The 15,725-nt window shown below is 37.9% G+C and overlaps 3 protein-coding genes across 3 annotated transcripts in view; 2 read left to right on the top strand and 1 right to left on the bottom strand.

Moving 5' to 3' along the window:
* LOC110269575 lies at positions 6,926-8,902 on the top strand. Its single transcript, XM_021117528.1, has 3 exons — positions 6,926-7,040; positions 7,949-8,346; positions 8,420-8,902. Exons 2-3 carry the CDS (start codon positions 8,038-8,040, stop codon positions 8,585-8,587), a joined length of 477 nt encoding a protein of 158 aa, XP_020973187.1. The 5' UTR covers positions 6,926-7,040; positions 7,949-8,037; the 3' UTR covers positions 8,588-8,902.
* On the bottom strand, positions 13,464-13,970 carry LOC107632577. The gene has a single exon (XM_016336242.1). It carries the CDS (start codon positions 13,968-13,970, stop codon positions 13,464-13,466), a length of 507 nt encoding a protein of 168 aa, XP_016191728.1.
* Positions 15,182-15,725, top strand: part of LOC107634212 (proteinase inhibitor PSI-1.2) — a 1,308-nt gene continuing 764 nt past the window's right edge. The window contains exon 1 of the mRNA XM_016337782.2: positions 15,182-15,366. Coding sequence (XP_016193268.1) covers positions 15,315-15,366 — 52 coding nt within the window. The 5' untranslated portion in view covers positions 15,182-15,314. The remainder of the gene's footprint in view (positions 15,367-15,725) is intronic.

The raw sequence follows: 15,725 nt of genomic DNA, 5'->3' as shown, positions 1-15,725 counted from the left end.
TATATATATATTATCAAAACAAACCAACCGAGCTTCATACTCGGCAAAAGTCTTAACAGCCAAAACAGTCATAAGCAGTCAAAATACACAACTAACATAAACAAAACAAACTTCCAAAACATCAGCAAAACAATTAAAACCCAAAATACTATTCTATCTTATCCCCGATACTTGAACTGTTACTTTGTTTGTCAACTTCGTCATCAATCAACTCGCCGTTAACAATGATCTTTGTCGCATCAAGTTTGGAAGCATCAACCTCAGGGAATAGAGCTCGGACTTGATCAGTAGCCCGCTCGAAACCTTGGGCAAAAGCCTCATAAACCTCACCTTCTAACTCTTTCACTCGAGCTGCCAAACGACCATTATCAGATTTCAAAACTTTACTAGCCTCAACCACCACACCATGAAGATGCCTTTCCTCGGCAAGTTTCTCCTCCTTTCCTTTCAGAGATGAAGAGAGCTCAATAATCCTCTTCTCTTTCTCTTGAACGGCAGCAGACAGCTCGGAAATATCAACAGAATCCTTAACTTCAGATTCAACAGCAAGCTCTTGAACCTTTCTGATAGCAACCAGCCGAGCACCAATAACCTACGACAAAAACCATAACAAGTCAGAAGCATTACACATAAAGGCAAACACGAACAAGAAGATCAAAGTTACCTGAAGAAAACGACTCATCCCAGAACGACCAACCTCTTCAATCATCTTAAAGTCGTCAGGAACCGACAAACCTCGTCAGCAAGAGTAGCGAAAGGAAAGAACCTCGACCATAAAGACCTCATATTATCATCCTCACGATAGGCATGGAGCCTCTTTTGGGACTCATACGCTGCTTCCACAATAGGAAGGGCAGGAGAATTCTCTTCCTTATTCTCAGCTTTCTCAGCACGAGTTTTTGGCCTTTTTCTTTTCGGACGAGGATTGGCCACAATTTGAGCAGCAGCATCACCACCTTTATCCACATTAGTTGTTGACCCTTCTTTCTCGTTTTTCTTCCTCTGACTGAAAAACGACTTCAGTCCAGCAGTGGTGATAGAGGGGGCTTTTTCGGCTGCAAACAAAACCACAAATTCAAAAACGTCAATAACAACCATACCACTATACCAGGAAACAAGGCTAAAGCTATTTACCTAGATAATCCAAAACAGCCTCCTTATCTGAATCCCACTTCAACAAATCCGCAACAGACAACAAACCTACCGACTCCTCTAATAAAAAGTCCAATACAACATTGTCGCCAAAAACCCTATCATCAACATCAAGCACTTGGGCAGGTTCAGGAGACCAAGAAAGGGGGAATCTCTCCTCTAAGAACTCGTTCAAATAAAAAGGAAACTCATCTTCGACACTTCTAACCTTAACAAACATTGTTTTAAAATCTTTGAACGATGACTTATACAGGGAAAACACTGAACAACGCGAATGGCTATTAAGGTTCACCCAAAAGCCACGCCTGACCCCTTTTGATTGAAACAAGGAAAAGAATACCCTCAAAGAAGGAGGATACTCCAGAACACTCATCAGGACCTTAAAAGCACACACAAAACCCCAAGAGTTAGGGTGTAACTGGGAAGGAGCACAATTCAACCAAAATAACACACCACATTCAAAATCCGTAAAAGGAAACCTGACACCAAGCTCAGTCAGTAAGCAAGAGTAAACATAGAAGTATGACCAACCCTCAACTCGCTCGCCCACACAATCCCCTTCCTCACAAGGTAAAAGCTCTATCCTAATCCTATGTCCCTCCCTAACCCACACACTAGAGCCTAACACCTTCACAGACTCAAGATCATTAAACCTAGACACACATTGCTTCACCTGCTCACTAACCCAACTACAAGGATCATCCTCTGCCACAACAACCCTACCCTTTTCCATGAGAAATGAACAAGCGAAAAATAAAAAAGAAAACAGAAGAGAAGACCGAAAACCTTCAAAACGAACCTTTGATACTCATTCTCTCTTCCTCTTCTGATAGCAAATACAGTATTGAAAATAAGAGAAGTAGGAGTTACCTATAGTAATCCCAGTAATAAAACATGGGTTAGTGAAACGGTTTCCATATCACAAGTTAAAACTGCCCCGATCTCAGCCGTTCAAAAACTACAACAAAAACTAATGGCCAGGATCACGCGGGAAACTGCAAGGGGAACCTCACATCAATCATTTCATCACGGGAAACGAAATGACAATTAAATGCTCACTTTCCTCCTTCCCAAGGGAACCAATTCAAAAAACAAAGCATAAAAGCCACGACAACAAATCCAAGACATAAGGAGTAAAAAAGCTCGCCCCTGTCCCCTAAAGGACACAGGGCGACCTTGGGGGCTATGATACGTAGCCTATAAACTCGGTCAACAGAGCATATCTCGCCAAAACAAACTTCGGTCAACTATTGTATCTCACCAAACAGAATCAAGTAAATAACTAACGCCAAAGAATCCGAGAGCTCCAACAAAACACAGAATCTCAACTGACTAGGATTAACATCACTAGGATATTCTCGGCAAGCACGGAAAATCCCTAAACAAGCTCCAACCAACTCACTCCTAACGTCTATATAAATAGATAAGTAACTACGAAGAGACACAGGTTACATAACACACTCACTCTCATTTTGTTATTACTTTCTCACTTAATTCACATTCTTAATTGAGCGTTGGAGTGCTTTTTGCAAGTGTTCCCACCGCTGTGTTTCTCTTCAGCCGAAGTATTACTCTTCCATCCGAGCACTGTGACCCGCTGGAGGGACTGTCATACCTCGGCAGCAACAGGACGTAACAAGAATATTTTTCCAAGATTATTGGTAGGATATATATTTAAACAAATTTGTTAGAATGACAAAATCTATTCCATAATTTTTTGACAATACAAATGACAACCTTTTAATTTCTTTTCCTAGTCAAGATGCATTTTCTATCTTAAAGCTTCCCTGAGTATGACTTTAATCAATGACTTATTAGATCCACCCACATATTTATTGAAGTCATAAACATGATATATATAGCTATTTTGAGTTTACTATCCAAGTGCTACATTTTAACATAAAAAAGACAGAGTACCTTTTCTTATGTTGGACATATTCATTATGGGAATTTATTGTTTTAGATGATGATGAAAAGAAGGAAGATGATCTTGGACCTTGGTTGAATCAAAACTCAAAAGGAATTGATGCTATGATGAATACTGTTCCGAGAGTTACCTGAAACGTTGAGTCGGGTCTGAACGTGAGGTTTAGGTCCCTTCGAGTGGCAGTGACCGACTTGTCGATGTCGAGGTGCCGCATGTCCGAGTTCCTCGTGAGGAGGTACGGGGTGGTACCTGCAAGGGACTCCGATGCTTAAGTTAGTAAGAGCTTTAGGCAGGTTTTTAGTAGATTAGAACGTGAGTTATACTTGGAGCTACCAGTGTATTTATAGTAGAGTTTGATAACCTCCTTGAGGGCGATAATTTTATCTTATCTTATATCTTTGGGAGTTTGTTAAGATCTTATCTTTCTCAGTCACTGTTTTCTAGCAGCAGTGGCTTCGCCGTGTCGATCTAGTAGTATCCAACCTTTCGGATAGAGGGTAGAGGCCCCTCTCTTAGGTCGGCCCTTTGTTCTTTGTGGGTCCCGATCTCGTTCTCGGGTCAGGGTATGAAAAAATACCATGTTGATTAGTATTAAATTTTTGTGTTATTTTTATTTGTTATCTTATTTTTCTCTTTTAAAAAGAAAATTTGTTATGTTTATTTTTTCTGAGTTAATTATGCTTATCTTTCTCTTATAGAATCATCTAGAGATTCTGGTTATTTTATTTTATTTCAAAAATCAAAATCAATTTAGTAATTAGTATAAATAAATAGTATTGTTCTCTCATAAAAAAAACAACAACACAATAATAAAAATTCTTCATACTTTTTTTGTCTCGTTCTTTCATATTTTTATTAATTAGTTTCACCAAAATAAAAACAAGTGTGCAGCAATTATAATATAGAATAACAACAACCATGCACAGCAGAGGAAAAATAGGAAATGGATCTTCTCAATTTTTTTAACACTTGAGGGAATAAAGTGTGATCTTCTATCATTAATTTTATAAGTGAGACAAAAAATAAATATGAAAGAGAACAATAAATGGTTAGATTAAACAATTGACACCATTTAATTTTTTTCCCATTGGAAAGAACCGCTCCCGAAAAGATAAATGAATAATACATGTAATTGGGCTTGAAAAAAAATAATATATCCATTTTATTATGCAATAAGATATGTAAATAGGTATTTATATATGTACACTACCAGTAAGATTCTTCCGATAACTTTTTTATTGAATTGTTTCATCCTCATATAACTTGACCAAAAATAACATATCTAGCACTCCCCTTTTTAGTATATTCCTAATTTCCCACTTTACCAAGGACTTCATAAAAAATAGTGTTAAAGATTTTATTACAAACCATTACAAATTTTAGGGAATTGGGCTTCAATTATATTTAGTCCAGCAATATTCTCTACATGTATAATTAACTAAGCAATCTGACCAAAACAAAATAATAATCAAGTCAATCACTTAAACTCCCATGTTTAGTCTTGTGATTTAAGCAGGGAATACTATGGAATACAGGATCGGATTATCCTTTGAAGAGTTGTTAGTTCACTTTAAAGTAATGATATATATATATATAGCCTTCTACTAAAGTCAACAAAAAAAAATATTAACAATTTCATTAAGTAACTAACATTCAATCAATCAATTACTAATTAACTTGTCATCAATTGGTAATTTTGATTTTTAAATTATCATTAATTAATAATTATTGAAATTTTATTTAAAAAAATAAAATTAATAATTATTAATTATAATTATTTAAAATTAATTAATTAAAAATTATTTAACTATATTTATTGAAAAATGAGAACCCGGGCCGATGATTGTTGAAAAAGTGAAACCCATAGTTATTGAAAAATGAAAACCCGGGAGTTGATTGTTGAAAAAGTGAAGGATTGACGTGTTGATTTTGTCTTCAACAATAAAGATTATTCAAGGGAAGGACCTCAAACTTGTTGGGTTGGTTTAATACCAGAAAAATTTAGGATAGAAATTAAATAAGAGAACATAAAATAAAAAAATATTACATCTAATTTAAAATTTTAAAAGATTATGTTTTTGCCTGATTAATTCGAGGTATAGTTCGTCTTCTGATAAAATCGGTAGACTTTTCAGTTAGAACGTGATATACGTCGGTGATGGAGGAATAATGGAGGTGGGTACCTACAAAGGCATTCCGACGTTTAAATTAGTGTAAATAGATAAGAGTTATTTCTCAGAAGAAGTTGCATACCTTCTAAAGTTTTTTTGTCCTTTTTATACTCGAGTGGACAAGGTTGGCCGTTTCCTTTCTGCTGTAACGCCGAGAGGGGGAATTAATTGTGTATCCGACGTTATAGATTTGAGGGTTGATTATGGTTATTATGAATACGTCGGTTATGACTAAGAATTAGACGTTTCCGAGCTATAATTTGTAACCGATGTTTACTGGTCATATCATGAGTTATAGCTTGGTACATAGAGCCCCCAGGTCAACGTATCTCATTTAAAGGTACTTGGGGTAACTGGAAAGGCTTGGTCATCGGAGGTTGTAATTATAATGCTTTCCATTGTTCAAAGCGCGTGTAGCTTTATTTATTATTTTTCCTATATGGGTACAATTTCCAAGAACTCTTTATAACGGTTGAAAGTGGGTTTTATTTAATGGTAAGGATTTTTGTGATGGAACTAAAGAGTTAACTAAATGAATGATAGGGGGGTTAACTCTTTGTTTCCTGCAATAAACTTGGTGTGCCTATCCAAGTGATATCTACAGAAGCTTTTAAATATAATGAGTACCAGAGGTTAGTAAAATTCTTGCTCTTATTCTCTTTCCTTGTCATCAATTGATAATTTTGATTTTTAAATTATCATTAATTAATAATTATTGAAATTTTATTTAAAAAAATAAAATTAATAATTATTAATTATAATTATTTAAAATTAATTAATTAAAAATTATTTAACTATATTTATTGAAAAATGAGAACCCGGGCCGATGATTGTTGAAAAAGTGAAACCCATAGTTATTGAAAAATGAAAACCCGGGAGTTGATTGTTGAAAAAGTGAAGGATTGACGTGTTGATTTTGTCTTCAACAATAAAGATTATTCAAGGGAAGGACCTCAAACTTGTTGGGTTGGTTTAATACCAGAAAAATTTAGGATAGAAATTAAATAAGAGAACATAAAATAAAAAAATATTACATCTAATTTAAAATTTTAAAAGATTATGTTTTTGCCTGATTAATTCGAGGTATAGTTCGTCTTCTGATAAAATCGGTAGACTTTTCAGTTAGAACGTGATATACGTCGGTGATGGAGGAATAATGGAGGTGGGTACCTACAAAGGCATTCCGACGTTTAAATTAGTGTAAATAGATAAGAGTTATTTCTCAGAAGAAGTTGCATACCTTCTAAAGTTTTTTTGTCCTTTTTATACTCGAGTGGACAAGGTTGGCCGTTTCCTTTCTGCTGTAACGCCGAGAGGGGGAATTAATTGTGTATCCGACGTTATAGATTTGAGGGTTGATTATGGTTATTATGAATACGTCGGTTATGACTAAGAATTAGACGTTTCCGAGCTATAATTTGTAACCGATGTTTACTGGTCATATCATGAGTTATAGCTTGGTACATAGAGCCCCCAGGTCAACGTATCTCATTTAAAGGTACTTGGGGTAACTGGAAAGGCTTGGTCATCGGAGGTTGTAATTATAATGCTTTCCATTGTTCAAAGCGCGTGTAGCTTTATTTATTATTTTTCCTATATGGGTACAATTTCCAAGAACTCTTTATAACGGTTGAAAGTGGGTTTTATTTAATGGTAAGGATTTTTGTGATGGAACTAAAGAGTTAACTAAATGAATGATAGGGGGGTTAACTCTTTGTTTCCTGCAATAAACTTGGTGTGCCTATCCAAGTGATATCTACAGAAGCTTTTAAATATAATGAGTACCAGAGGTTAGTAAAATTCTTGCTCTTATTCTCTTTCTTTTCGCTAGCATTTTTCTGGTTTTGGCAAAAAATGAGTGAGAAGAAAGGAAAACTATTGCCCAAGGTTGAAGACGATGAGTCTTACGATTGGGTTGATGACGACGTCAAAATATGAGTTTTTCTGTTTTCTGATAAAGATAATGTGAATGAGGTTAAGCTAGCTAGGGTAGTGAAACTTGGGTTTCGTTTGGAGTTGCTGCCATGCAATCAGTCTGATCGTGTTTTTTATAGGAAAAGGGACTTTGAAAGCTTTTTTATGTATAGTTGTGTAATAGAAAAATTACGCGTTCAACTTCCCTTTACCAAATTTGAATGCAACATTCTCAAACAAATGAATTGTGCACCATTATAAGTTCATCCTAACGGCTGGGCATTTATAAAGTGTTTCCAGGTTTTGATGCAATTTCTTGAAATTAAACCGGAGCTTGAGCTTTTCTTTTCACTGTTTCAAGCCATGGGGGTGTGGAAGGGTTTGTGAGTCAACCTAAATAGTACTCCTGGCTTTTCTGTTTTTAAATTATATAAATCTTCTTTCAAGGATTTCAAAGAAATGTTCTTGAAGGTGAAGTCAGTGGATGAGAATTTTCCGTTTTATCTAGATGAGCATTTGGGGGAAAAATTCCCACTGTATTGGTGTTGCCAACCGCAACATATACTAGGTCCCGAACTGATAACTAGTCGAAATGAATGTATCATATCATTTCTAATTGAAATGGTAGATAAGAGAGGTTTGATATCTGTGTCTGAATTGCTTCCATGGGAAGAAGATAAGTCATCTGAGATGAAATATTTTGGTGAGACAATCAGAATTTATTTGTATTTGTTTATATTTGGATATTTGTTTTATTGATATTATTATTTGTTTTTCGATACAGCTGAAAAATTCCCTTGAGTGTCTGCCTCTACCTTAAGAGCTCAGTTTAAATCAAATAACTTTGAAGGCTCCTCTTCAAACCCAGAAAAGATGGATGGTGGGGGTGAAGTCAACCAGCCCCCACCCAAGAAGAAAGGAATTGTATTTAAAAAGAGAAAGTCAGACATGGTTTTTATCGACAGTGAACCGGACAAGGACGGAGTAGTGCAACTCGAAGATTTGTCGAGCTTTATAGTGAAACAAGACAAACTTCATATTTTTGAAAATGACCGGGATGGATCATTGGTTTGGGATCGGAGGTTCCCTTTTAATGTTGTTGCAGACGAGGTTGTTGAATGTATTTCAGATATATCCCGGGTGGACGAGGTTGGGGACATAGGAGTTGATCAATTTCTTCAGGTTAGGTTTACAGTAATTATCTTATTCTACTTGAAAGATTATAGTTATTCTAATTCTAAGATTATGATTATAGGTGCTGGGATTCCGGTTGGCCTTTATCGGCCATAGTCAGGAGAAAAAACACAAGAAAGCTGTACTTGAGACTGCAGAGGATGTTGTTTTAAGAGAACAATTGAGTTCAAAGGAAACAGCCCTGACTGAATTGAAGAAAAAGTTTTCTGATGTGGAAAAGGAGAGATGAATGAGTTCGAAAGCAGCAAAGAGGGGGACATTCTTGATGCCTTTGCTGAAAGTTTTGAGCGGGCTGTGACTCAGGCTAAGTTTCTTGTGCCTGACGGGGACTTTTCATCAATGGATCTGAGTAAGGTGATTCGGGACGGTCAGCTTGTGGATGATGAAGAGGTTGTTGAAGAGGGGGGTGACAATTTAGGTGATTAGTCGTTTGGTATTTTGCTGACTGTATGCTTTGTTTTGCTCTGTGGGAACTATGAATCATGACTGTTTTGTTTTGGTTGTTTTTAATTGATCTGTGTAATCAGGTTTTGGCTGTTCCTAATTACTTTGTCGGATACCCTTGAAAAGGGATTGTTAACTGTGTTTGGTTGCTTAAGCGTTGCTTAGCATATTGTTCGTCTCTGTGTTACAAGAGTGTGATTTCTGGTGCAATAACAAATTCGCTTTTGAGTTTGATATTGTTTGATAATTTGGAACTGACTTATAATAAAAATATGTTGTCAGAAAATTTTATAAATAGATGGAAAATTTATCCAAAGCAGTACCGTTACAATTGACTCCAGGTAAGCTAGCCTCATTAAAACCTCCTTGAGCAAAACCCTTTTGGGAAAAAATCTCAAGTTAGGAAAAAGAGTACTAGCATGCTGCTTCTTGCTAACTGTAATATTGCTTTAAAGAATTGACATTCCATGTATTTGGAATTCTGGTGCCATCAAATTGTTCTAGTTTATATGCTCCTCGTCCGAGGACTTCATGCACTCGGTAAGGGCCATCCTAGGCTGCTGCAAGCTTTCCATGGGAGGAAGGTCAGCGAACCTCTTCAGTTTTTCTTGGTACCAAATCTCCAATGTTAAATGATCTTGGTTGGACCTTTTTATCGTGTCGTCGGTCGATCTGCTGTTGTAGAGCTTGGTGGCGAATGGCTGATGTATTCCTCACCTCTTCTATTAAGTCAAGTTCTGCTCGGCGAGCCCGATCATGGTGCTCGGCTTGCGCTCGCATTGAGTGTTGTGAAATCTCCAGCGGGATCATTGCTTTAGACCCATATACCAGACGAAATGGGGTTTCCTTAGTGGTTGAATGCGTCGTGGTATTGTATGACCATAGTACTTCTGGAACAAGTTCGGCCCACAGTCCCTTGGCATGGTCGAGCTTTTTCCTCAAGGCATGAAGGAGGACCTTATTAGCAGCCTCTGCTAATCCGTTAGATTGTGGGTGTTCCACAGATGAGAAGTGTTGTTTTATCTTTAGATTCTGCAAAAAATCTTTGAAATTATGGTCGGTAAACTGTCGACCATTGTCAGTGACAATATGACGAGGTATACCAAATCGACATATGATATTTTTCCAAACAAAGGATATCATTTGTGATGATGTGATTCTTGCTAAAGGCTGTGCTTCGATCCATTTAGAGAAATAGTCGATGGCAACTACCAAATATTTCACCTGTCTTGGGGCAGTGGGGAATGGCCCGAGGATATCGATTCCCCACTGGTTGAACGGCCAACTTACCACTGACTGGTGAAGGTGTTCTGTCGGTATGTTGATGATCGGATCATGTTTCTGACAGTGGTCACAAGTTCTGACCTTTTGTCTGCTATCTTCCCACAACGTTGGCCAGTAAAAACTGGCGCAAAGTATTTTCTGTGCCAGGCCTCTTGCCCCGGAATGTATTTTGAAAATTCCTTCGTGAGCTTCGACTAATGCAAGATCGGCCTCAGACCTGTCTAAGCATTTCAAAAGTGGTCGGGAATATCGCCGCCTATACAGGACGTTATTCATTAATGTAAAGAAAGAGGCCTGCCTTCTAAATTTTTTCTTATCTGAGACCCCTTCTGGGATGGAACCATCTCGGAGATATTGCATATAGGGCAGCTGCCAACTTTCGTCATTTGAGATGCTTAAAATGTTAACCGTATTAATGCTCGGCTTATCTAAAGTGGATTGTAAGAGTGTTGCCGTGTGTGCCTGTGTAGTGGCTAACTTTGATAAAACATCTGCCCTGTTATTTTGGTCTCTAGGGATATGGCAAATTTTAATTTTTAAAAAACTGTTTATTAACTGCAGAACAATATCTAGATATTTTAACAAAATTTGATCCTTTGTTTGAAAACTTTGATTTACTTGTTGAACAACTAACAACGAATCACAATAGACCTTTAAGCTAGTAATGTGTAAATCGATGGCTAACCTGAGCCCAGCAATGAGATCTTCGTACTCAGCCTGGTTATTACTGGCTTTGAAAGAGAATCACAGAGAATGTTCCAGGATTATTCCCTCCGAACTTTCTAATAATATCCCCGCTCCAGACCCTTGGGGGTTTGAAGCTCCGTCAACGAACAAGGTCCATTCCGAGCTTTCTGCGTCCAGGTATGGCTCTGTGAGTTCGGCAACAAAATCAACCAAGTACTGGGACTTGACGGATCCCCTTGGTTGGTATTGTATATCAAATTCTAAAAGCTCTATGGCCCATTTGATAAGTCATCCTGCTAGTTCAGGTTTAGAAAGAATCTGCCGAAGAGGATGTCCGGTTTTGACAATGATTGTGTGACTCTGGAAATATGGTCGGAGTCATCTTGATGAAAAAACTAGGGCCAGGGCGAGCTTTTCTAACTTCGGGTAGCGAAGCTCGACGCTTTGTAATGACTTGCTCACAAAATAAACTGGCTGTTGAACTTTGTCAGTTTCTGTTATAAGGACAGAACTAATTGCCACGTCAGTAATAGACAAGTATATATATAACGGCTGACCGAGTTTTGGTTTTTGAAAAACAGGTGGTTTTGAAAGAAATTGTTTCAAACTCGTGAATGCAGCTTCACAGTTTTCGTTCAATTCAAAATGTTTTGTAGTCTTTTTTAAACACTGGAAAAAGTTAGAGGATTTAAGTGCTAAACATGGTAAAAATCTTGATAAAGCGGCTAGTCTTCCTGTTAGTCGTTGAACTTCCTTTATTGTTGTTGGGCTCTGCATGTCAAGTATTGGTTGACATTTTTCTGGATTTGCTTCAATGCCTCAGCTTGTGAGGATAAATCCGAGGAATTTTCCTCCCTGAACACTGAAGGTGCACTTTTCAGGATTTAATCTCATGTTATATCGGTCGGATCTGTCCAAAGATCTCAGCCAGGTCCTGGATATGGGAGTTGTCGACGACTGTTTTGGCAACCATGTCGTCAACATAAACCTCGATATTCCGGCCTATTTGCTGCTCGAAGACCTTGTTCATCAGCCTTTGGTACGTTGCTCCTACATTCTTTAAACCAAAAGGCATAACATTATAGCAGTAATTACCATACTCGGTTATGAAGGTCGTTTTTTCTTAGTCTGATGAATGCATGAGAATCTGGTTATAACCAGAGTATGCGCCCATGAAACTCAAAGTACCGTAGCCACAAGAGTTGTCAACTAAAGTATCAATGCAAGGAAAAGGATAAGCATCTTTAGGACATGTCTTATTTAAGTCATTAAAATCGACGCACATGCGCCACTTACCGTTATTCTTTTTTACCATAACAACATTGGCTAGCCATGTTGTGAACCTGATTTCTCTGATAAAATTAGCATCAATGAGCTTTTTAACCTCCGCCAAGGATGCAATCCGTTTCTTCGCTCCGAGATTTCTCTTCTTTTGGGAGATTGGCCGAGCTGCTGGATTAATCGCCAATTTGGTGTAATAACAGATGGATCTATTCCCGGCATATCGCCAGAAGTTCAAGCAAACAAGTCAGCATTCTCTCGCAAAAAACGTACGAGTTGTTCTCTGTCTTCAGTACTGATCGAAGTTCCCACAAAAGTGAATTTCATTGGATCCTTGGTTAAGGCGACCTTTGTTAATTCCTCATTTGGCATAGGTCGATCTTCAAAGTCGGCCCTAGGATCTAGCTCGGCCAGTATTGGTTGCTCGGATTGTATGGAGTTGACGCGTGCTGTGTTGTTCTTTTTGATAGGCTTCAAGCTTGTGTTATAACATTGCCGAGCTTCATGATGGTCACTGTGGATTGTAGCTACTACATTGTCCTGCACAGAAAACTTAACACAAAGGTGAACCGTGGATACAATTGCAGCAAATCTATTTAAAAATGGTCTTCCTAATATAAGATTATAAGGGCTAAAGCAGTCGACTACAAGATACTGAATGTCTTGTGTCTTAAATAATGGTTGCTCACCGAGTGTGGTTTGTAACCACACAGAACCCAAAATAGGGACTCGCTCCCCTGAAAATCTGACCAAGTCTCCGAGATATGGCTGCAAAATGTTGTTGTTTAGCTTCATTTTTTTCAAATGTGGTAAAAAATAACACGTCGGCACTGCTTCCTGGATCAAGTAATACTTTTCGGACTATCAGGTCTCCCAGCTGAACAGAAATTACAACAAGGTCGTCAAAGTTGGTATCAACACAATTAAAGTCGGTCGAATGGAAGGTCATTTCTGGAATGCCCTAAACCGGTTAGGGATCTTTGGGGGCATCTGTGACTGCCAACATGGCCCTGTAAGTGCGTTTTCAGGCCGAGCTTGTGTGTCCGCCTCCAGCGTATCCTCCCGAGATACAGTTGATCACCCATCTAGGTTGGGCCGGAGCTTTATCTTTTTCTTTTGAAGATGGTTCTGCTGCTGAGGGGTCAGAGCCAGGGATTGCTTTCTTCTGCATATGTCCTGCAATAAATTTATCAAGATGGCCTTGTCTTGCGAGGCGCTCCAGGAGATCTTTGGCAATCACACATTCATCAGTTGTGTGTCCGTGCTTCTGATGAAATGTGCAATATTTAGATTTATCGACGCTTTTCTATTCTGGGTAATTGCCAGCTTTACGGGGAGGCTTAATTAACTTGGAATTGAGTATCTCCTTGATAATGTCGTCTCTCTTTGTGTTGAACTGAGTGTATGACTCATAACAGACGGGGAACTGGTTTAAAGGCTTTCTTGCTATCCCGCGATTTATCTTCCTCTTTGCTAGGGGCCGACCTTTCTGTCTTTTGTGCTTGCCAAAGTTCTTCAACGTCTATCTGTCCTTTGACTTTTTCGCAAAACTCGGCTAGGGTTTTAGGTTTAGCCACAGCGATTGTCTCCTGAAATTTACCTGGACGAAGGCCACTTTTAATGGCATGGAGATGGACTTCAGGGTGAAGATCAGGGATTCTCATGGCGACCTTTGTAAAACGGGTAATGTAATCCTTCAGGCTCTCTTGTGGACCTTGTTTAATGGTCGTCAAGTAGTCGGAATCATGCAAATATATTGCCGATGCTGCGAAATAATCTTCGAACTGCTTGGCCAACTCCTGAAAGCGTGATATTGAATCTGCAGGCAAAGAGCAAAACCAGTCAAGTGCAGGACCATCTAAAAAGGATGGAAAATAACGGCATAGAATAGGGTCGGATGCACTGTTAACGATCATAATAGATCGAAATTTTTTAATGTGCTACTTTGGGTCTCCTAGCCCATCATATGGGGTTAAAGTCGTTGGTAGGGTGAACTGTCTGGGAAGTTGGAAGTTCATTATGTCGGCTGTGAATGGTCCGGCAGAGTTATCGCGCTCATCTTCCTCAGTATCGGGTTGGGCTCCTTCACTTCGATGGCCCCCGTCATCATCATTTCGAGATGTCTCAGAAACATGAGTCGGCGCCAATTAACGCTCGTTATTCTCCTGTCGCTCATGGTGATCATTGTTGTGCTCTATTCGAGCATTAACTAGTTGCGCGATTTGGTTTTGCATTCTTTGATTTTCCTCTGCCATCCGTTGATTCGCTTGTTGAAGCTTGGTCACCATCCGTAGGAGCTCGGATGAGGTGGGAGGAGGAACATCAGTCATGGGTGGATTTAATGGTGTTTTGGGGCCCTTGGCAAATAATATCTTAAGTTTTCCGGCCCCACAGTGAGCGCCAAATGTTCTTGCCTGATTAATCCGAGGTATAGCTCGTCCCCTGGTAAGATCGGCAGACTCCTCAGTTGGAACGTGATATACGTCGGCGATGGAGGAACAGTGGAGGTGGGTACCTACCTGCAAAGGCATTCCAACGCTCAAGTTAGTGTAAATAGATAAGAGTTATTTCTCAGAAGAAGTTGCATACCTTCTAAAGTTTTCTCGTCCTTTTTATACTCAAGTGGACAAGGTTGGCCGTTTCCTTTCTGCTGTAACGCCGAGAGGGGAAATTAATTGTGTATCTAACGTTATAGATTTGAGAGTTAATTATGGTTATTATGAATATGTCGGTTATGACTAAGAATTAGACGTTTCCAAACTATAACTTGTAACCGATGTTTACTGGTCATATCATATTAAATTAATAAATTTTTTATCTTATAAATTCTTTATTTTTTATATTAAATTAATTTCATGTACTTCTCACATCTACAACATTAACAAAACTAAATCAGTAACAAACAAATAGCTATGGAAATATAATTTCAATGCAAAATTAATGTCTTGAATTCTCTAATTGATAGTTTAAAATTTCAATGCAAAAGTAATGTATAGAAAAACAAAAGTGACGTTGATAACCACTGTATTGACAATAATGTTAATTAAATGGCATGGCTTTGGCGGCACAGGGGTCGTCGTATACTACATGAATGAGAGTAATAATCTTGGTTGATTAAGTCATGAATCAACACGCGGTTCCTTTTCACATTACATCTCTACTATATATATTTCCATACTATAAGTATGAGCGAAGATGAGACATGAGATTATATATTCACCATCAATCACCAAGTACAAGTATTGTATGCAACAAAAAAGATGGCTTTCAACAATGCTAGAGTCATCCTTCTAGTCCTCCTCGTTGTCTATGGTATTCATCATACTCTCTAAGTCTAATATGTGATCTACTATAAGGAAATTAAACCTACGGTATGGGATCATGTTTATAGTTCATTTGAGTCAGTTTTTTTAATTTTTCTCTTTATTCGTTCATACTTTTTTATTTGCTAAATATATTATTACATTTACTGATTTACTTCTCTTAAACTTTATTCTTATTACATATGGCGCCCAGTCTCTCCTAATTCACCTTTTTGTGAGATGAAATACCAAAAAGAACCCTTCGCCAGTTTTCCTTCCAATTTAAATTGGTTATGAAATTACTTTTTAAAAAATATTTAAGTTAATAAAAAAATATATAAATAATTATATTGTTAATACATCTGTTAA

Source organism: Arachis ipaensis, chromosome B03 (genome assembly GCF_000816755.2).
Source record: "Arachis ipaensis cultivar K30076 chromosome B03, Araip1.1, whole genome shotgun sequence".
Taxonomy (NCBI): Eukaryota; Viridiplantae; Streptophyta; class Magnoliopsida; order Fabales; family Fabaceae; genus Arachis; species Arachis ipaensis.
The sequence above is the reverse complement of the archived record's forward strand: the minus strand, read 5'-3'. Positions and strand labels throughout refer to the sequence as shown.

What these genes read in the sequence shown, in the direction of transcription:
- LOC110269575 (XM_021117528.1), top strand. Translation starts at nt 8,038, where the DNA reads ATGGATGGTGGGGGTGAAGTCAACCAGCCCCCACCCAAGAAGAAAGGA. An exon ending in GAGTTGATCAATTTCTTCAG is followed by an intron (nt 8,347 to 8,419) that starts GTTAGGTTTACA and finishes TTATGATTATAG; the next exon opens with GTGCTGGGATTCCGGTTGGC.
- LOC107632577 (XM_016336242.1), bottom strand. Translation starts at nt 13,970, where the DNA reads ATGATCGTTAACAGTGCATCCGACCCTATTCTATGCCGTTATTTTCCA.